Genomic DNA, 22,748 nt, shown 5'->3' with positions numbered 1-22,748 from the left:
AAAAACACAGCTTAGATCAAGTAATTCGGACAACTGTTTAGGCTGCAGCACATAAGACAAAAATTCATATGTGATCAAAGTACACAGGCAACACAGATCCTCACCTAGCTCCACCAAACACTCCTCGTTACCTGGAGCTAGGACTCATTCGCAAAAAAAATAATCACCTTAACAAGATTCTGCAAAGTGCAGCAGAATTTCTGAAGGCCTCAAAGCCTGAGTGGTGCTTTTGCAATGCAAGAGACATTGCTAAGCACAGCTGACATAGGCCATGCTCTGGTGGAACACGTGGATCGCTGCTGTTGCCTCCACCTCAGGAGAGTTGCAATGTGTCCGCAGACTGTTCACCTCAGCAGCTAGCCCAATGGAGAGCTATCCCCATAGGCTCCGGTAAGGAAATGATCTCAGGGATTATCCGCGAGGCTCTAGAATATAAAAAGACAACCTCTTCTCCACAGCCAAGTCATGAAAAATCCTCTGGAATCATGAGGCCTGGGAAAGGAAACTGATAAGTTAATATTCTGATTCAAATGCAGTTCAGAGCCAACCTTGGGAGAAACTTGGGATGGGACCTACTCTCCACTCTGCCAAGAATGCAAGCTGCAAGAGACCGATCAGCCTTCCAGGCCAGAGTCTCACCCCCCACTTCTGGCAGAGGTCACAGTGACTACCAGTGCCACTTCTATTTTTTTTCCATAAAAGAAAGCTACAGGAGCAAAGAGGGAGTAAAAGAGCCTCAGAGAGAACATCTCAGAGATATACAAGCATGTAATCTAAATACTACTGAGATAAAGTAGCCATTTGACCAGGCCTCATACACAGCTGAGAATGGTAAACACAGAACACCAAAGAGCTCTCAGAAGAAGGGATGGTGTCCAGAAACAGCTGCCAAATGTACCTTAATGGAATTAACTGGCCAGCTTGGATACTTTAAAGCACGCATAAACTCCAAAACAAAGGAAATGGAAGGCCAGGGAGAGCAGAACATGAGATAAAAAATTCATTTCACTCCGCTAAATAAATACACCTGGAGCAATGTTTTCTTCTCTCTCACTGTGAAAGCTCCCTAAAATGATGCCATCCAACATTAAAGCCTTGAGTTGAAGGACGTTGAAACGCTCAAGCCTCCCTAGGTCTTGTGTCAGTGGATCTGGAAGGCAGGAAAGGCAGATCAGAGCCTTCACTGTTGGATCAGGAGGTCCTGGAAGCAGAACTGCCAGTGCCAGAATGGTGTCATCAGATCACCACCACTCAACCCCATCTTTGCGTCCAAACTAAACATCAAAGAAATCCTCTTTTGAAGAAAAGAACAGAAACTTTTGGAGGAGGTGTCTCATTTCCTGAAAACTGAATCTCTGAAGACTGGATCAATAGTACCATATATAGGGACATCTGAACAACCTGCTGGGCTTCTGAAATCTTTGTTTAAAAGCTTCTTGTATCTACAGGGAGTAAGCTCTCTGTGAACTGCAGATGAAATACTGCTCCATTAAAATGTTTGGCAAATACATCTTGGTAATTCAAAATTCATGAAATGAAAACATTTATCTGTGCTGTTCAGTCCCCTGTGGTCCCTGTCTTTCACAGCCCAGTTAATATACCTGGATACAACACCTGCAAGCAAGCTGTTTTTTTCAGAAGAGGAAGAACAAAAGTTTATTCTCAGCTGGAACTATCTGTCTCCAGGCACAGGATGATGCTGAATGCCAGACAATCAAGACAAGCACCAAAACTGCCTTGTTAACAAGAAGAGAAATGTGCTTCCCACTGCAGTGTGCTCGAGAGCATCCAAAGGGCAGTGACTTGGCTCAGTACATTCATGAGAGGGGAGGAGAAAGCATTGTCAAGTAATTCTGCAATGAACTGCAAGTCAAACTCCAAGCTGCCTCCTAGAAACCTGCTCCACAGAAAAAAATAACGGCATCTTCTTATTTCCACAAGCCCTCAGTGTCAGGACAAGCACTAGTGTATTTGGAAAGAAGACTCAGAAATTGGACAAAAATAAAGTTAGTTCAGAGATTTGCTCAGGAGCTGAAAGTACTCCCATTTTGCTCAGCAGTAACAGGGCTGTTAGCACAAGAAGCTTCTGTGGCAGGTTGTGGCATAACTATCACAGCCAGGCCACCAATACCAAATCAAAGTAGTGGCTACAAATAACCCAGCAATGCAGAGTGCTTAAATAACTCTGTTCTTAAAAGTAATAATAGTGGTAATAAAAACAAATCTCTATCCGATATGCTCCCTCTTTATTTGAGATGGCTGAAACTGGACACATGGAGATTCCACCCTGACCTATGTATATCCCAATGTATGTGTCCCAGATAGCTGCTAAAGATGCTGAGGTGGAAAAGCATCCAGCTCTGTGCAACTGTAACACCCAGTCATTAGAATATGAATGGACACACAAATTATTCAGTCACAGAAAGTACAGGTCCAGTGGCGTACCCAATGTATATACAGCTTGTTCATGTATAATCAATATATCTCTATTATATCAGTTATCTGAAATGCAAAAATAAATAAGAAAACTCATTCACACTCATGCCACCTAATAAAGAAACGTACCTCAACAAACCTCTTGTAAAAGAGATAATGCAGAGTTCTTAAGTGCCGCTGATTTATGACATTAGGGCAGAGAGCTAAAAGAAAGAAAATGACATTTAAGTATACAACATAGCTGAACTTCCGTTAAATTTTACTGTCTAGACATTACATTTTTCCTTCCCCAAGTTTGAACTCAGTAAATGGAAGGCAGGATGCCATCAAACTTAGAACAATGAGGGACAGACACACACATTGTCAGCTTATCTAAACTATAAACTGTTATTTACACTTTCAACCACGATTACCAATGCTAATCCTTGGCTACTGATATCTCTGGTTCTACCACCCCTGAATGATAAGATCCACTTGCTGGTTCAATATCCTTCACAGTCAATGACTTCACACCTTTAATTACATTGCATCCTCATACACCTCCAATCTCTAAAGGCTACATTAATTTTGATTTAAATGGAAGTTGTGCTGTTAATCCTTTGAAGCAGTTTTGAACATGTTACTCAGGATTTACACTTGTGTCTATGGTTTATCCAATAAAATATATACCCATGAAAGAGACTCCATATCCATACAAAAAGTGAGGTGACAATTGTTTTGCTGAGCTAGCACGCAACAGTTGTTTTTATTTTTATTCCTGCCATCTTCATTAGATATGCCTCATTACAACTGCAGAAAACAAGATCTTCACACAGCACCCTGTTTTGAAATCCAATGCAACAAGAGATAAATGTAGAAGATAAAATAGATTAGATAGGATTAGCATACGTATCTGTCAGTTCTTGCTAAATGCTGGTATGCATGTACATGGAAAGACATAACCAAAGCCTTCATTGGGGTTTCAGTGGCTAAAACCATCTCGCTGGTGGCCAGAAGAAGCAGGATCAACATTCAGAAATAGCAACAGAAAACAGTAAAGTGAAAATTCCCTGCAGCCTCACTTGCATTCAGCGGACACCAGGAGAAAACAGTGCTACTGATTCAGAGGGCCTCAGAGCACAGGACTCACGTGTCTCACGTGGCATGCCCAGAGGACTGCAAATGGAGAGAATGAAGAAAGATCAGATGAAGAAAGATCCTTGAACACCAGACTCTGGAATCAGAATTAAAGTGTCAAGACAGAGAGACACAGATACTCTGGAACATTTTAAAAGAAACTAGTGACATTTTCTATTCTGACGGAGAATGAAGCTGAATTTGAATCCATTTTCTGTATTTTATTATAAACAACAGAGAGCAACTACTTGAAAACGTGAAGATGAAAGCTAACTTGGTAAGACAGACAATGAATTGAAGAGTTCAAAGGAAGAACAGCAAAATAAAAACAAAATGGACTTCAATAAACTCAGAGAACTGGAAATAATTTATAATGTGGAAATAGCTTATAAGGGGAAAAGAAGGTAAGAGCTGGCAATGGAAAAACTGGAAGTGAACTAAGAGACTAACTCTGGTAAATGTGAAGCTTCTATTGACCGCAGATACAACAAGAAAATACACAGAAAGTGGAACTGAATTAGACACATACAAAAGAAGAACACAAACACAAAAAGTCCGAAAGCCCAAAGTTAACTATGAGATGCATCTACCAAAAGCCACAAAGGCAGGAAAAAAATCATTCTGAAAATATTTTTGTAGAAAGAGGAAGACCAGGGAAAGTGCTAGTCAGTCACTTGATAGAAAAGGAAAGCTGATGAATTAGGGCATGAAGAATGAAAATGATTACAATACTTGCTTTTCTTCACTTTTCATTAGAGAAGGCCCAACTAAAGGTGCTAACTGAAAAAGAGCAACAAATGGATTATAACTGAGGTTAGAGAAGAAACAATCAGGTTAGCATGTGCGCTCAGGTGCAGTATATGCTTCCAAATCCTAGGCCTCATGTAACCCACCCATGACTGTGTAAGAGTCACCTTTGAGAAGATGTGAAGCACAGGGGAGAAAGTTGAAAAGAGTACAAACAACCATAGTACTGTAGAAGTACTATACAACTGTAAGTACAAATAACTACTACAAAAAAGTACAAACCATTATAGTACTATAGTTTCCAAATATAGTACAACTGTATTTGGAAAAGTAAAAATATTTTCTAGACATATACTGTAACAAACATATTACTTGTGAGCACCTAGAAAATGTGATTTGTTACAGACTTTGCACTGTCCAAAAAAACCCAAACCCACAAACCATGTCATATCAGTCCTTCTGATACTCTTCTGTGACTCAGTAAGCTGTGTCCTGGATAAAGATGAAGCAGCAGTTGTTGCTCATCTTTATTACAGTAATGTTTTCGATACGGTCAAATGCAACATTTTAAGGGTTTTCAAGACCTCCACATTCACAGTAGATAAAGCTGGTGGTAATGAACTTAATTTATAGCAAGAGAAACTCCAGTTAACATTTTGGAGGAAAAAAAATCTAACAGCAAGGCTAGAGAAGAACTATCATAGGTTGTATGGGAGGTTGTAAACTTTCCATCTTGGAGGTCTTTAACAATAAGTTACACATCTTATATAGAAATAACAGAAGGAAAGCTCCTTTGGCTTTGGGGCAGGAAGGGTGAAACAGGTGGCCTGCAGAATCTTTGCCAAATCTTTTCACTGCAGTTTCACAACTATCTGTGCTTTACACTTCCAGAAATCAAAGCACCTCAGAGAAGAACAACTTACCCAAGATCACACAACTCATTAAGATTGGGCAGGAATCTGAACTCAAGTCTCCTGAGTGAAAACCAGTGTTTTGTTTGCAGAACCAGAAGACAACAACCTAAGTTTTTCAGAACAGAAACCAACCTTCCATTCAGCGTCTGTACTGTGGAGGGCTTGGGAATCATGACTGGGCTGTGGAGCACCAATGGAATACAAACAGTATAATACAGGGAAAGCAACTCTTGGCCATGTGTTAATTCTTACCCTGGCAGCTCCACCACAACAGTGCTGCATCTGAGCTACAGTTCACATCTGGGACTAACTCAGAAGCAAAAATTCCATTCTGTTGTCAGCCATTAGCAGAGAATTAGTGACTATTAGCAACAGAGAGGAAGTAAAAATGAAATCCATTTGTCACACAGAGAACGAAACCATTAATACACACCTATTCCACTCATGTAACAGCAGTAATGTGTCTTCTGGGGACATGGTGCAATACATTTTGAGGTGTGGTGTGTGGCTGTTGCTCCCAGGTTACAAATGACTCCTCCTGAGCTGGGATGGAGACCTGATCCTCTTGTTATACTGAGATCCTGACTTCCATTCACAGTGAGATTCCTTTACCCTGCCCTGGCATAACAGAAGGCCCCACACAAAGCACACTTTGTTTTGGGACAAAGTAAAGCTGCCTTGGTTTAATAAAATCAGAGTACCTGAAATGTTAGAGGCTTTTGCCCTGATATTGCTAAGGACTGCTGGGGAATCTGATGAGGAGTGAACGGTGCATTAATCTCAGTATATTATGATGAGGTTATTCCCTAAGTGCGAATTACTGGAGGGTAGGGCAGGACTCAAGAAAACCTCTTTTTGTTGTAGCCTCAAAGGTAAATTGTCTCTCATAATATGCTCTGTGCCACTGAAGATCAGGGTAAGTGGTCCTTAGAAGGGAAAGTGAAACAGCAGAAGCCCCAGACTGGCCCCAAACTGTTGAGGTACCTGCTAGCTTTGCTGTTTGGAGCATTGGCTGACTCTGAAGGAAGAACAGTGAGCATAGCATATAAGTTTCAATGTATGCCTAAAGGAAAAAATGCTCCAGTGTAGTCTTTACACACATCTGCATATGACAAATTCATGCTTAGAACTACAAGGGGTATGACTTTTCCAATAGAAAGCTTGGAGCTGCTGGCCAGCTTGTCTTGTCTCAAGCAGATCATCTTCTACTACTTGTACTTCAGCAGGGAAAAATGCTTTTAAGAAGGTAAGGGCCAAGGATGGACTCTTGGATGTTCACTTCCCTTCTCCTTCGACAGCTTGACTCCACAGCTACTTCAACCTCAGAAGCAGAAGGCTCCTACCTTCTAATGTCTAAGCCTAGAGGTGCTCCTTAGTCACACTGTTATACAGAAATGTGCTGGCATGTAACTCAAGAGCTAAATAAAAAACTTTGAAGGGACATCACCATGGAATGGGGGGGGGGGGGGGGGGGGAGGGAGGGTGGAACAACCCTTGTAAAGCATATGGAAAGGAAAGGAATAATCTTCTGCTCTTAACAATGAAAAGGTAAAAACATTTGAACTATCCTCCTTCCAAAGGCTTTCTTGTAGAGTTTTAACAGTCATTGCTCTCTCTGGCACAGCATCTTTTCAAAGTGCTCAGTGCAGTGAACCCACGGGTCTCTGTGGGGCTCTCCCTGGTGACTGCTGACACCCTGCTCCCAGCTCTGGCAGACCTGGAGAAGCCTGGGGACAGTTGTGCCTTACCTGAGCAAATGCAACGACTGCTGAGCAGCCCTCGTCTGCCCTCTGCTGCCCCAACACTATCGGAGTGATAACACTTTATCACACAAGACGGCTCTGGGGGCTTCATTTAGAAAATTCACACTGAATCTAAAATAAATGTTAAACCAAGAGGAACAACTTGGTGACCAAATGAAGAACATTTCTTCAGGTTTATACTAAAAACACTTTCTAAAGACTACAGTAAGAACACATTCGTAGCATTCAGGAATTAAGGTGCTTAAGCAATTTGTTATGCTGCTATAAGACAACTTTTAACTGCACATTCAATTACCATCTCTTTTCCATCAACACCACTAATATCTGCTTTATTGTGCCATGAGTACTAAGGTCCAAGAAATAAGGACAGTTGTACTTTAGGCTCTTGAGACTTGAGGGTCTGTTCCCTCATCTCTGAGAACTGTTTTGACTAAAAGTTTTATTTGTAAATTTATGTCGATCTCACAGGGTCTCCAAAGAGTATTAAGTAATTAGCCTGCAATAGCTACAAGGCTTGTTAAACCAGTGCATAAACTGACCCATGTGTGAGAAAAGACTCTATAAAACTCTGTTTCCTCAATCATTGCCATTTCTGCCCAGCCTCTTACTTCCCCAGTAAAGCTAATTATATGAAATCCATGCATAGTTTATTGGGACACCTCTGGGACTCAAAAGAAAATCTTCCACTGCTGTGTGTGTTAGCAGGAATGCCAACATTCTCTTGTCAGAAAAAGAAACAGTGGACTAATCTATGATGATGGCTTATTTTTTCTGAGGCTCCAGACCTTTTGTTTTTACTGGGCCACCTCTTATCTGGCTCTGAATTTTAAGACTGGCTGTTCCAAGGAGTGTTTCAAACCTTAGATGTTGATCAACACACATCTAAGTTTTGCTTAGGAGTCAGTGAAACTTTCTAAGTGGACAACAGCGAGCTCTTGGGTAGCAAAATACGAAAGTAGATTTGGAACTACAATAACTAAGTCACGTATAAGCTTGCCTTCTCATACCAAGAAACCCTGTCCTCCTCCAGCCTTTCTCACCAAAAGCCACTTCCCTCTGCTGCTGCTGCTCTCAGCCTCTTACAGTGAGTAGGAGTCATGAGAGAAGAGGAGACAGAAAGCAGCAGAAGACTGCGGCATCAAGCAAGCCCACAACCAGGTTAGGTAACAAGAAGTGTGAGTTTCGCCCTACTGCTAGAATTTGGTGGAACTGCTCAGAACAAGAACAATTAGTTTTTTAAATCTGTATATTTTACCTAGTCTGCTTCCTTTTTGAACTCTCTTTCATCACAGTTAGATTTACTTCCACTAAAGAAAAGAGAGGAAAAAGGAGGGGAGAAGGGGAAAACTGCCACCATTTTCCAATTCAGTTCAAGATGAACCAGCACTAAGGCAGAAATTCCTCTGCAGGGATTCAAAGCTTCCAAAGCATTTCAGAGGAGACTGAGGCCAACCTTTTAGTAAAGCGCTGCTTTGAATTACATGTGATATTAGGTAAAAAAATGAATATCTACTTTCATATATAAGTCTATGAGTGAGAATCAGCTAACCTTGGCTTTAGCTGGCCCAAGTCTGGCATCTTTTCTAAATCAGTAGCCCACATCCCATCTCCCATCAATAGAAGGGTCAGTCCTCTCTAGCACCTGGCTTATCCTACATTGTAGGAATTGAAGTTGGCATAGGATAAATCACTCTCTGGAAGTGTTGCCAGGAATAGGGTCTATAGGAGAGACTCTTGTTCTGTGTATCTCAAGGGAGCTCCTCACCCATGAACCTACTGTGGAGGTCCAGTGAGAGTTTGGCATTATTAGTGGCAGCAACAATATCTGAGACACCATTAACAGGCTAAGACACGCTGTCATCCCACAGAGAGCACCTGAGATCAACAGGTACATACTCTTCTTTCTCATTCTGCTAGATTTTTAAAAAAAACTTTCTCAGGATTTTGCATGTGAACAAAATTTCACATGCATTTCATGTTTACAGTTAACACCGTACCCTTGGTGAATCTTTCAAAAAGAAAGGGGAAAAACTCAATGTTCGTTACAGATCATAAAGGACAATACAGCCTACTGAATGACCAGTCTTACAAAGGAGAAAAAATTACCGAAGACTAGTAAACTCCAGGGAAGGATTTAGATGTTAAATAAATCACCCCCTTGTGTCTCAGATTTCACACCAACGTGCTAAGTTTAATTATATTTACTTATCCTCCAATGGGGGTCTGCAAGGATTATCTTATTAACTTTTGAACAGCAGGTTGAAGATGTGAAGATTAATATGCAATATAGTGTTGCTGCCAGGCATAATAAACCCGTAATTTGTGGTTAGAAAACACTTTTCAGTCCAAGAAAAGAGAATTGCGTATCTTCTGCTGATGATGGAAAGCTTTGTAGGGTGAAACCTTATGGTGCATCTAAAGGTTTCCAACGTAAGGTCCCAAAGAAAACTGAAAAGATCAACAGTCTCCACTAACAACAAAAGCAAAACAAAGATTTTATTAGACAACTGGTAGTGAAGCAGATCTATTCAATGATGTGCAATGTGTTACTTCTCTCAGAAGACTGGAAGAGTCTTAAAAATCCCTGCTGCCAACCCTATTTTACAGAAAGAATACAAAGAGCTGTAAGGCTCCTGCTTCCCGGGGGTTATCACTTCAGTACTGACAGACTCACAACTCAAGAAAACAGATCCGCAGATGAGTAATGACTTGCTTCTTATGTGAGCGGAATGGAGTCATAACTCAAAGCTGACCATCATGTGTTTATGTAGAGCCATTCTGAGGTCAAGATTTATTTCATATCATGGAAGGAGCAGTGTATTAGTCACAAGCACTTCATTCTATGACAGCACAAAGTGGTAATTCCCATAACTTACCAACTTTGTTTTTGAATACCATTAATTAAACTCTGAAACTCCCCATGATAAATTACAGCAGAGATTCCTTGCTGAACATGGAAGAAGATAAATTGACTTCATCTGTTTTTGATTGGTGAGATAACTCCAGAAGATGTTGCAATATCACATACCTGGATCTACGTTAAATCGGTCTAGGAGCCTGAAGACCAGCTTGCTTAGCATTTTGCGGTTCAATTTGTCTGGTTTGTACCTGGACAGACCTTGATATTGTCTGTAAGCAAACAAACAAAATAAGAAAAAAAAGCACAAACACAACACCTTTGTGGAATTGCTTAAGGTTTTGCAAACAGTAGATATTTAACAGCAGATATATCAGGGTTTGGTAGGTATTGGTAAGAAAAGTCTCCTACCTTTCCTGAGTTACAGCAAAAAGCCAAAAATACAACCACACACATTTCCCAGTCAAAGACTGTAGCAAGACCAGAGACTTATTTTGAAGAAAGAGAAAGCCAGGAATTCCTTCATCTTCTTTCAGAACTAAGACTGCAACCATTGCATCTACATTGTGACTTTTACTGTACTGTTGGCTTTGTGACTGACAGGAGCTATTCTACTGAGAGGCGATTTATAAATTAAAACACACACAACTATTTCACGAGAACATGAAGGTTAACCACTTGCTTCTCTTGTTTTTCTGCCACTTCATCACAGTATTATCTTCCTGCCAAACCTGTACAACCGATACTGAAACTCAGCCTTGTCTGTAGCAAAGCACGAGAGTCTGATTAGTACAACCTCCTGGAGGGAGCTTTGATATTGTTATATTGCTAAGATCTACTACATAGTTTTCATTTTGTACTCCTCTCTCCTGTCAGGAGCTAAGCATCTGTCAATAGGAAAGATACCTCTGTCTTACTGGCTAAGGCATTTGAAAAGACTTCGGCACAGACGCCAGAAATTTCCCCATTCTCAGCTGAAAAATAAATATATTGCGCTCCATTATGCTGAGAAAATGATCTTAGATAGACAACCAAAGAACATAGCGTCCTCTGGCAGGCAGTTGGCCCCAGCTGTTTAGAAATTCAACAAACACTTCTACCTTGCAATGTCTCTGATATTAAAACCAGGTTCACACCAGGTGTCCAGGATCTGTAAGAGCTTGCACTGGAGCTCAGGATACTCTCCCACATAATCTTCCATCAAGTTAATTTTATCTTGAAACAGCAGTGGCATACACATCTAGGAAAAGAAATAACATCTAGTGCAAATGACACAGTTATGCCCTGCCTTTGATCACAATGTTCAGCAGTCTGAGTGCTGCAGCAAGCAGGAGGCGTGGAAGGTTTCCTGCAGCTCATGTGCAGGAAACGGGACTGAAACCTGGCAGAGGGCTGTCTCATCCCCTACTGCTCAGACATTGTGAACAAGTCACAAAACCCTTGCTTAATAAACTAGTGTTGTCTAAAAGATGGATATGGCATTTCCAACATAAAACATTAGCCGAAGTGGCAAAGCCTTAAAGTAGCAAAACCAATAAAATTTACCATAATGATAACCACTTGTCAAGAACACAGGTAGATTTTTTGATTGCAGTGGTTGTAGCTAGAAAAATAGTCTAATAAGCTTTAATGTGGTCTAACAAAATATAGTCTGTCACTTCTCCAGATGTAAAGGTACTTTAGCAATGCAGCAGAATGACTTCTTGCAAACAAGATAAAGCCTCAAGTGAAACACATCATAACTTGGAGGGCCTTCATGGATGTGCTGCATAACAAAAGGTGGATCTGAAGACAGAGAGGCATGCAGAGGAAATGACTCACCTTCTCCACATCTTGATCTGGCTGTAATTTTAGCTTAATACTCAGTATGGCTGCCTAGAGAGAAAAAAAAAAAGAGTGTATTTAGGAAAAGAAAACACAGTGGATAAACAGGTGTTATTCCAAAGTTAAGTATATATGCTACTATAGAAAGTTTTAATGTGATAATTATTTCTGTTGTGTTTTCAAGTATAAACATTTGACCACATACAGTCCACTTAGAAATGTACAAGAACAGTCCTGGCAGCGTTGCATATTGTGAAGAGCAGTAGCATACCCTGGCATAAAAACTAAAGATCAGGTTGTCTGGCAGAAAGAGAGAGAGAAAGTAAAGTGCTTGGACAAACTTAGATATGAAGGATATTTTCTAGCAATATAATTGTAAAAAATCCTGACCCATTATACTTTTCTGAATTAACTTGAATATACATCTTGCAGTGCCTTTAAGTTTTGTAAAATAGTTTTATTTTGTGAAAACTACTCATATTTGAAAGAATCTCAAATCAATAGGTCTTAGCTTGTATAATTTCTGCCTAGCTCCAGACCTCTGAATGTACTAAGGCTCATCACTTGGAGCCCTGAGTTCAGCTCTGCGGCCCCCAGCACAAGAAGGACATGGAAATATTAGAACGAGTCCAGAGGAGACCACAGAGATGATCAAGGGGCTGGAGCACCTCTCCTATGAAGACAGGCTGAGGGAGTTGGGGTTGCTCAGCCTGGAGTTCAGAGGAGTGGCTGATACCCCAGGGGGCTGCACTGCCTTTCAGAGGGACCTTGACAGGCTGGAGGGTTGGGACGAGAGGAACCTCATGAAGTTCAACAAAGGCAAATGCAGGGTCCTGCACCTAGGGAGGAATAACCCCATGCACCAGTACAGGTTGGGGGCTGACCTGCTGGAAAGCAGCTCTGAGGGGTAGGACCTGGGATTCCTGCTGGACAGCAGGTTAACCGTGAGCCAGCAATGTGCCCTTGTGGCCAAGAAGGCCGACGGTATCCTGGAGTGCATTCAGAAGAGTGTTGCCAGCAGGTCAAGGGGGGAGATCCCGCCCCTCTGCTCAGCCCTGGTGAGGCCTCACGTGGAGTACTGTGCCCAGTTCTGGGCTCCCCAGTACAAGAGGGACATAAAGCTCCTGGAGCGAGTCCAGAGGAGGGCTACAGAGATGATTAGAGGACTGGAGCACCTGTCGCACAAGGACAGACTGAGAAAGCTGGGCCTGTTTAGCCTGGAGAAGAGGAGACTGAGGGGAGACCTCAATAATGTATATAAATTCCTGAGGGGAGGGTGTCGAGAGGATGGAGCCAGTCTCTCGTCAGTTGTGCCCAGCAACAGGACGAGAGGCAATGGGCACAAACTGAAGCACAGGAGGTTGCGGCTCAATATGAGGGGGCACTTCATTACTGGGAGGGTGACAGAGCACTGGGACACGTTGCCCAGAGAGGCTGTGCATCTCCTTCTCTGGAGATATTCAAACCCCACCTGGATGCCATCCTGTGCAAGGTGCTCTAGGTGATCCTGCTTGGCAGGGGGGTTGGACTAGATGATCTTCAGAGGTCCCTTCCAACCTCAGCCATTCTGTGATTCTGTGAAATATATTAATATCTAACTGTGCATTGCACAGGAGGCACACAAACTAATTAGGATTTTAAGCTGTTAGCAGTGTTTAATTTCTGTATGTGTGAGAACACTTGGATCTCAAATAAAAAATAAGCATGTAATGACTTTCTTTAGTATAGTGCGTTCTTCCAGTAAATGATGTAGTAAGAGCAAGGAGCCTTCTAACACATTTACATATTAGTACTAACATAATTGTTAACTATGTAACAAGGAGGCTTTAATCAAGTGTCCTTCACATGACCTAGCAAAAAGTTAGGCTGTGTTTTCCAAGATGATTGAAACCTAAGTTTGACAGTGCTGCACCTCTGACCCTCCTGCAGCATGCTTGTAACGCTAAGCAACAGACAAAGAAACAGAGTATTTCATCAACATAGATCACAAATGCCTATTTATTCCGATGAGGATAAAAACAATTGGTTAGGCCTTACAGGAAAATTACTCTCTTCAACAGGTTTGTCTGATATTGTTATTCATTTTGCTTTGAGAGAAAGAGATCAAGAGTATGATGGTTGTGGTTTTTTAATTGTTTTTTCTTTGAACTGTTACATGTTAGAATACGTAAACAACGATAATAAAGTAAAAAATGCCTCCCTGCCCCCCCCCCCAATACAAACCTCACTGTTAACCCTCACTGCACGAAACCTTTACAGAAAAATTTAACAAGAGAAATAACCTAAGAGGGGGTAGGAGGCAGCAGAAGCTGTGGATAGCATTACCTTTTGGAAAATTTATGTGTGTTTTACATCCACTGCATCAAAGACTGTATACAAAAGCAAATAACCAACAGACACCACCTAAGTTCATTCTGACTGTCCAGCAGAATAACGATGCCCAGTTATCAGGGGGAATACATTTATTTATTTATTTATTTTTTACAAAACACTGTCCATGTTTGATCAAAAAGAGAAATTATGAGAAGAACTTTAAGTGACAAAACCAGGAACTGACGTTAATATAAAGACTGTGTGATGCAAATCAGATATTGAATAGAAAGTCACATAATAATGTCTCAGCCCAGCTAATTCTGCGACAAATTTTCTCTCTCACTCCAGACCTGATAACTAAATCCACCAGTTTAAGGCCAAATGTGCTATTCTGCTCCACGAGCATCAAGTACCTTTTCTCTCAAATTATCAGATTAACATCATAAAGTGCAAGCAGAGAAATTATTCTCAAGTTGTACACAAGGTGAATGTTGCTACATCTGTTCTGGACTTGAAGAAGGGTTTTGTGTCTCCAAAACTTCAATGGCTGTTTTTTTTTTTTCCTCTTCCGAGCTATCTCAGTTCGCCAAATAAAAAAAAAACTCTCAAAATCTTGTTTCACCATTTGATCTCATTTGTATCTTTTATTAAACAAGTAATCTCTTAGTTTTAGCATGCAAGCACACAGTTGTTTCCCTAATAGCTTTTTAATGTTCACAGGCATGTTCAGATTAATCTAATTGCAGAACTGTTATCTAAATGGCATAGTTTTATCTCTATCTCTATTAACAGTACGGGTGACCTAATCAGATGAACACACGCTGTGTTAGGCTAGGTTTACCTCTTTTGCTGGATGTGTATACTGCTCTGCACAGGGTGGAGGGCAATGATTATCCATGTAGCCAGCGTGTGGAGAAACGGCACCTTCCAAACCCCGCTGTGGCAGACCCACCTCATGCCACCATTGCTGCTACAGGCCAAAGGAACACTGTCCTGCCACCAACACTCACCCACTTCAAGCAATTCACGTGAGCTGGTTCTTAACACCGTTTTAACATCATCCGATTACAGCAGGTGATGGAGCAGTCAGACAAACTGCTGCCGGTGGTCGGTGGCAGTAGCCTCCTGCAGCGGGAGTGCCATCGGTGGCGGGGCAGCAGCCTTTCCCGTGCACAAAGCAAAGCGTGGAAGGTGATGCCTGACCCGGGCCTTAGGAACAAACAACCAGTCTGGATTGCAGGGTGCAGCTACATGGGCTGGCTGGCTGAATAGCGAGGACAACTTAGATAAAATCAGCATGTTTACAATAGAAATAATAAGAGAAGAGATATGAGTAACTGTAATAAAGATGAAAGTGCTTGGCAGCTGTGTCTGTGGTCTCAACTTTAGGCTATTTTAAGATTCTGTTTTGTTATTATCATGTTTTGAATTGTTTTACTCCACAAACAAGTTTTGTGTAAAACGACCCTATTTTTAACGGTCTGTTTATAGATGATAAAATCTCCAGAAAAGCAACACCTCATTCATAGACTCATTTTATAGTTAGAAAACAAACACTTCAATTAGGCAGACAGCACACTCTAATTGAAATGCTGAGAATCCCCCTTCCCACCCAACAAACGTTTCCCCATATGCAATTGCACTGTCCAAGCTGTGCTAGGAGACTAGCCAGGGTAGCTGGAAGCTAGCAGTCATGTTAGTCTAGCTACAGATCTTCAAACTCAGGTTGGAACGGCAAGGCAACCAAAATCCTGAACAGCAGATGCCTCCCCCACTTCACCAGCTGACAAACAAAAGCAAAAAACAGCTACTGCACAAGAACACCGAAAAGCTCTGGTGAACTCCAACATACTGTCAATTTATTAAGACAGTCTATCCGCCCTCCGTCAATCTATGAAAGAGAATGTGTTACAGTCCTGACAGGTGATTATGTGATACAAATAGTCTGTTCACAAAACTATGTCAAACAGAGGGAGTTCCTAGAATGCAATCTAATAAAAGCAAAGAAATAACACATACAAGTGTTTAACCTATATTACAACACTCCCGCCCCAGCCCTGGCCCCAAAGCTGGATCTCTCTCTTTCCTTTCATTCCCCAAACATACAGGGGACAGGTACACGATGAAGCCACTGCTTAGCAGTACAGGAAAAAAGGTGATGACCCACCATCTGATTCAAATCTCCTCAGTGTTTATGAGTCTTCTGATTGTTTTCAGGGAGCTTTAGATCATTCTTTAATTATGGGGAAAGGGAAGATCATGTTTGGACATTTTGTTGCTGTTTTGCTTACTGAGGATAAAGTCTCAAAAAATGCAGTGAAGGAGGGCTGGATGCGCATGGGAAAGAATTCAAAGGTGGACAAAAATACTTTAATTTATATCTAAAAAGTGTGGAGGTGCACTGACCACAGCATGGGGGAAGTTACACGAACTTGATGCATTCAGGCCAAGCCATGAGCACCGCAGCTGCCACTGCACCGAGAGACCACTTTTCTAGTCATGCAACTGCAAAAACAAGAATATGAGAAAATGATGACTGCTTCTAGGCAAACACACATGCACCAATACCTGATTCTCTCTACTTGTTTTGAATGCATTTGGCTCTGTCTCATCTAAAAATGACTATTCTTTCCATATACAGTATGAAGCGCAGGAAGCCACACAAGATCTTATCTGCAAGGGCATGTGCACTTGGGTGGTGTCTACACTGACAATTTAGGCAATTTTCCCACGGTGGGGTTAGCATCAGAGGAATAACCTTTTGCTAGTAACACTGCTCGGAGTGATGATGAAGGACAGACACAAATGGTTTCTGATGACTCCTGCATTACTTAGCCTTGCTCTAAGCAAGTTGAGACAACACAAAGGTAAATATGCCTCACTTACGGTAGTATTTCTAAACCAATGGTGGAGGAATTTCTGAAAACCCATATAACAGACCAAACAACAGAGTGAGATTTGCAGAGGAGGATCCAATGTCATGTCTAAGACAAATCATGGTGATCAAAGTGTAGATACATAATAATGGTAGAAATAATTGAGTAAAAGGCACATCACTTATTAATCATTGGGAACATCTGTTTTGTGTTTTTGGAATCACTCCTTTCAAACTTGTGGCTAATCAACTTTGCTCAAACTCTCACAATGCATCACTGCATAGTATATGACATCAGGTTATATGTTTAATTACTTCCTGCTTAAAGAGCACACAATATACACAGCTGTCTTTGGGCAGATCTTCAGAAACAAGAAAAACATGAGATTTACCAGGTCTACTTTCAAGAGAGCCTGACCATATTTTATAAGGGGTGAGACAGTCAAAAGTAAGTGGTGATGTGTTAGTCATATGTAAAGAATTTGAGGAAGAGAAAGAGAAGTAGAAGTCAAGGCTGGAATACGTGTGCATACAGGTGAAGGGAAGAGGGAACTAAAACAAACACTGCAGTGATTTGTCTTCCTCAGGTCACTCAAAGCAGTTTTAAACCTGGTTTAACTCGTCAGTGCACCCTCACAACTTAAAGATCCTCTACAGCACTGCCCAAGTTTCCTGTGTACTCAGGCCACCCACCTTCACCAGATTCTCCAGATCCAGACTCTCTGTATGGGTAGGTCTGCTGCACATTGACACCTCTTCTCAGAGAGCTCTCTCCTTGCTTGACGAGAGCCCAGTAATAATTGCAGCAGAAGCAGAGTACTACCATCTGAATTATTATTTCCCAGCAACATTCAAGCTCCTTCCCAACCACTTCAGCAGACAGATGCCAGCAGCAGAAAGTGGCTCCAGAAGATATGGTGTCTGGGAACAGACTATGGAGTTGCCTATGGCCTGCAGGTTGGCTACCTCTGTTCAAGTGGCAATGCATCTTGCAGACAATGTGCAACTAAAGCAGTAGATTAAGTTGATAAGAAAAGAGGCTGAGACTGACACCATCATCTCTGCATGAGAAACATCCCTTGTTACATTTTCCTTGGTTTCCTTATCAAATATTTTTAATTTAAAAGAAACAACGAAATCAAGTGCACACTTTTTATATAAACGTGTGCAAATACCATATGAAATGAACAAACCTTTGCAATTTAAGTGGGGAATCGGGGAAGGAAGCAAAATCAGAGACTTTTCACTGTCCTGAGAATAGCTCAAAAAGTTCAGAGTGAAGAAATCTAAAATCTGAACATCCGTTATGGTGATCAGTCAATTTTAACACTGATGTATATTGACAGATTTGCAAAAATACATGTGTACTCAAGCACCACTATGAAGTAGAACTACAAGCAGTAACATCCCTGAAACAGTGTTCAAAACATTGCTACAGAAAAAAAATAAGGTCATGTTGCTGATTGAGCTATGCATTTCCTGACCTTAGCATATTTGTATTCCTTTAAGTTTAGCTCTTTGGTCGGCTGCTCTTCCTATTGAATTATCAAACTATTTCTGTATTAGTATGTGTTGCTGACAAAAACTTTGTATTCTGTGTCTATGGAGCTTTTCCTGTGGCTACTCCAACTTATTTTATGACAAATTTTAACAACTGATTTTTTTAATAAGATAACCCACACTATTCAAATTGAAACAGCAAATATTTACTGAACTTAATATGGAGAATCAACCTTCCCTATTTTTATAAATTAACAAATGAAACGTTAGTAGAATAATACACTCAGCTTTTGAAAAGGGAGAAGTCAGGATGAGCAACAACAACTTGTTAAAAAGTAAATACTCCCTGTTGCACTAATAAGCTAGACCTGTGTTCTTGTTTATGTGATCTTGTTTATGTGTTCTTGTTTATGAAACAAACTGATGAAGGGGGAAAGACACACTGGTAGTCACTGGCAGAGAGAAGTTGGAGTGGGAGCTCTCTCAGGCCCAGGAATATTTCTGGTTGTCAGAGGCTAAAAAGATTATTTATTGTTTCCTTCCTAAACCCAGCTCCACTGCCACCTGTTCAGAATTTACTATAAAGCTGTTAAACAAGACAAGAACTTTGATGCTGACTGTGAAAACAAGTTTCACTGTATCTGACCCGAGCAGCACTCACTACTGATCCAGAAGCAAAGGAATTTGATTTTTTTTTAAGCACAGCTATCTTTTTACCTTTATAAGCTGTTTAAAAAAATGTAAATAAAATAACTCAGTGGACAATAGAGGGCATTCATTCCACAGAAAGACAGCCGCCACCCTTAGACATGAAATATCGCAGCACATTAAGTCATGAGACCCCGCTAATCAAAGCTGACAGGGCCCTGAATGTGATTTCTGCCGAGACTTAGCGATATCATGGGGCACTGAAGCATGCACAGCCTGCCAGACTGCCCCTGTTCATGTGACAATGGCTTTTATTCCCGAAAGAGGCCTGCGAGTGACAAGAGTCTCCTTTGTCTTTAGCCTCCCGCATTCGCAGTGCAAGAGAGGTTCATTCAACCAGCCCCAGACACTCTTTGAAAGGCTGAAGTGTAACATAAGATGACCATGAAACACTAGCTTGCCTTCTGCCTACCCCTCATTCTTCTCAAGCACAGCCTGGCCTATTCAGGGCCTCTTACAGACTCGCTCGCACTGCATTACCCCCGGTCTGCTGAATCCCCACATTGTCCAGGCCCCACCAGCAGCCATCGCCCTTCCCACAAAGCCATCCACCGGCACTTGGGGCCGCATGCCCGAGGAGCCACCGATGAAAGGCTGTGGTGCCGCCGGCCGCCCCGGTCCTGCCCAATGCACGGAGCCTCACGGCCGGCCTCAGCCTGCAGCCTTGGGGCTTCCCAACCCACCCTAAGAGGAGATGAAGCTGCAGGTATTTCAGATGGAACTGCAGCTATTTCAGATGGAGCTGCCCAGACATGGACATTACAACCCCTCTGTCCAGATTCTCCTCTAGAACAGGAGTTTTCATGTTCAGTGAGCCATGAGGAGAGGACTCAGAAGTGCTCTTCACTGCTCTGGAGTGTCATGCAAGGCCCCATGCTATATTACTCCAGCAGCTGCAAACCCCGTTCACAAAAGAATGGATGAAAACGCCAAACCTGCCAGACACCTCCAAAGAAACCCCACTTTTATGTCCCTGGTTTTTATTTTAATTGTCGCTTCATCAGTTTGTTGTGTGTCATGAGAGAAATACTGCCATCCGCTGGCCAGCTAACTCAATCCCACATCTCAATCAGGTGCCTCCTAAAAACAGCCACTCTTTTATGCTATTATATTGGAATAAAAGATTACCTCCACCTTCACCATCTTCCAACAAACGTACCACTGTCTCCACACAAATGATGATCTTTCTTCCCATTATGAACTGACACCCCCACGACACTTGCACCCTGACACGTGGAAGGTCTACCGCTATGGGAGGCTGCGGTCCGGTTCATGAGCAAGAAGCAGCAGCTTAGCTCAACTGCAGAACTTTAGGCCGGTGTGATTAACAAACTGGTTCAGCTTCTGACCAGTTCTGCTATTAACATGGAGTTAGTACAGGCAGGCCCAGAGCAGCTTCAGAAACACATAACTGCCATGCCTGTCCACAGGGAACTCTGGGATCTTGTTTTCTGAAGTGATCTTTCTCCAAAACTTTTGTGAGGGAAAGGAATCTCAACACATGGATCAAAGCTGTGACTTCTAGGATTCAAACACAATAGAATAAAATGTATCAAAAGAGTTAAATGGAATAATAAATAATCTAGAATAAGTCTGGTGCCTTATAGTAAATGTGGCATGTGGGCTAGAAAACAAATAATAAGAGCAAGGAATTATAAGGGCTTCTGTCCTCTCAGATGAGACACGAGCGAAAAAACTTGCACTTGAACCTGCTTTACTGCCCCAACTGAAAGATGGGGAAGAACAGGAAGAAAAGAGACAGGCCACAGTCCATTGTAAATGTTCAGAGCCCTAGTTCCATTTTTGTTCCATTTTGGGGGGGGTTAGTTGCTGTGAAATTAGGTATGATCAGTCCCCGAGGGGAATAAAAGATTTCCTGTTATTCTCGAAGATAATTCTATTCATCCTTCTGGCAACAAAACAACACTAGAAGAAAGTCATGGCTGAGGGTAATCACAAATGGAGCTTTCCTGTTCTTCACACTTGGAATGACTAGCAAATGAGCTTTTTTGTGGAAAAAAGAACTGAAAAACAAATTCCACCAAAAATTTGGAGCTTTCCAAAACCAGATCTAGAAAGAACTGCATTTCTAAAAGACAATAATAAATATATTTGAAGACATGGATTTAAAAATCACATTTAAATATAGTCAAATAATATACTTCTGTTAGGATTTTCAAACACTCATGTTCAAGTCTTACTGACCAAAAAGTATATTTCAAGTAGCTACCTATGAACTTCTAATCACACATGAAATAGCTTATTTTCTACTTTCAAAAAATCAGAAATAATGGAATTCTACGACCTTACTTTGGAATTGAGCTTTACTGAAGAATAGGACTTATAAAAATGCTATTTGATGTTTTTCTTTTGCTAAGCAAGATCAGGCTGCTTTACACTGTCAAAGCAAACTATTTCCCTTTGAGAAAACAAACATACAAACTTCTTTTTTTTTTTTAAAGCAAAATATAAGAAAAATTAACAGTATCGTATTTTGCTCCTGAAAACACTCTCAAGGATATCAGCAAATGGTGATGCCAGAGATGCTATAAGAAACCTAAACTACAGGGTAAGCATACCAAATCCTGGTTTTAGCAAACTTCTGCCAGTGTCAGTCACTCAAACTCAAATACATGAGTTATAACACACACACATAAGATTCAAGAACCTCCTCAAGCTGAGAACCCTTTGCTTAGAGTAATCATGTGGGAGTAGAGATTTTCCAACCCCTTCTCGCTGCAGGCAGACTGGAGATAGCACAGCAGGTCTATGACCAACTACTAAAATCCCTTCTTTTCTTGCCAAGGACAAGGAAAAAAAAGAATACATCTATCCTCTTAAATTCTCCAAATTAAACCCTATTAACCTATCACTTTCAAAGGTCAAAAAAGGGTTAGAGGAAGGACTCGCTAGTATTCTGTATTCAGCCATTAGAAAAAATTAGGTTGAACACAGTCTACTCTTGTACATAAGAAGACCATGCTAAGCTGTACCATTCACAGTGTGCAGCTGCTGTGATGAAATGGAATTCACATTGAAATGCATCCAAAAAAGGACACAGACCTTAACAGAGAACTAGAGAGCTGGGAAGGTAAATTTATTTGAAAGACATGACCCACCTCTTTGTAATCGCCCCTGTGATAAAGATGACTGACATGTCCAAGCAAATAGTTCCGGTCTGCTGTATGGAGCTGGTAAATGCTAATCAGAGGGTCAAGAAGATTAGCTGGGCACTGGGCTAGTATTCTGAGTACACGGGTCTGCAGCTTCTTCAGCTTCATGCCAGACTATTAAAAAAAAAAAAAAAAGAAATCAAACACAGATTTAGTAAAGATGGCTACAATTCAATGGCAGTTGAAAATGCAGCTTGTTTAAACAGTGGAAGAAGCCAATTTCTTGGGAAGGGATTCTCCAATTTCCCCATGGAGTCTGCAAGCAGAAATCAGAACAATATGATACACATTTTTTTCACAGCATCCAATTTAAAAACATTAAATGTTTGCAGGATAATTCTGGAAAAGGCATATGGCCTTGTGCAAAAGTAAAATACGAAACTGGAAAAATGCCCTCTTTTACTAACACAGCTATTTAGAAATTCTCCCCTCTAGTTCCCAGAAGAAATTCTTTGAATCCAGCAACTCCCCTCAAGGGACATCTCACCTATCAAGCCTAAGAATTCAGCTTTCATTCCCAGG

The 22,748-nt window shown here is 41.3% G+C and overlaps 1 protein-coding gene across 30 annotated transcripts in view; it reads right to left on the bottom strand.

Annotated features, from left to right (window-relative positions):
• EXD3 (exonuclease 3'-5' domain containing 3) overlaps window positions 1-22,748 on the bottom strand; it is a 297,777-nt gene that overhangs the window by 174,687 nt on the left and 100,342 nt on the right. For all 30 annotated transcript variants that reach the window (XM_080562119.1, XM_080562103.1, XM_080562112.1 and 27 more), the window contains 5 exons: window positions 22,173-22,340; window positions 11,655-11,708; window positions 10,934-11,073; window positions 10,005-10,105; window positions 2,566-2,639 (listed from right to left, as the gene is read on the bottom strand). In XM_080562119.1, the coding sequence (XP_080418245.1) occupies window positions 2,566-2,639; window positions 10,005-10,105; window positions 10,934-11,073; window positions 11,655-11,708; window positions 22,173-22,340 (537 nt within the window). The remainder of the gene's footprint in view (window positions 1-2,565; window positions 2,640-10,004; window positions 10,106-10,933; window positions 11,074-11,654; window positions 11,709-22,172; window positions 22,341-22,748) is intronic.

The sequence above is a fragment of the Anser brachyrhynchus genome (genome assembly GCF_964034855.1).
Source record: "Anser brachyrhynchus genome assembly, chromosome: 19".
NCBI lineage: Eukaryota > Metazoa > Chordata > Aves > Anseriformes > Anatidae > Anser > Anser brachyrhynchus.
Note: the sequence above shows the minus strand (reverse complement) of the source record. Positions and strands in the feature narration are given on the sequence as shown.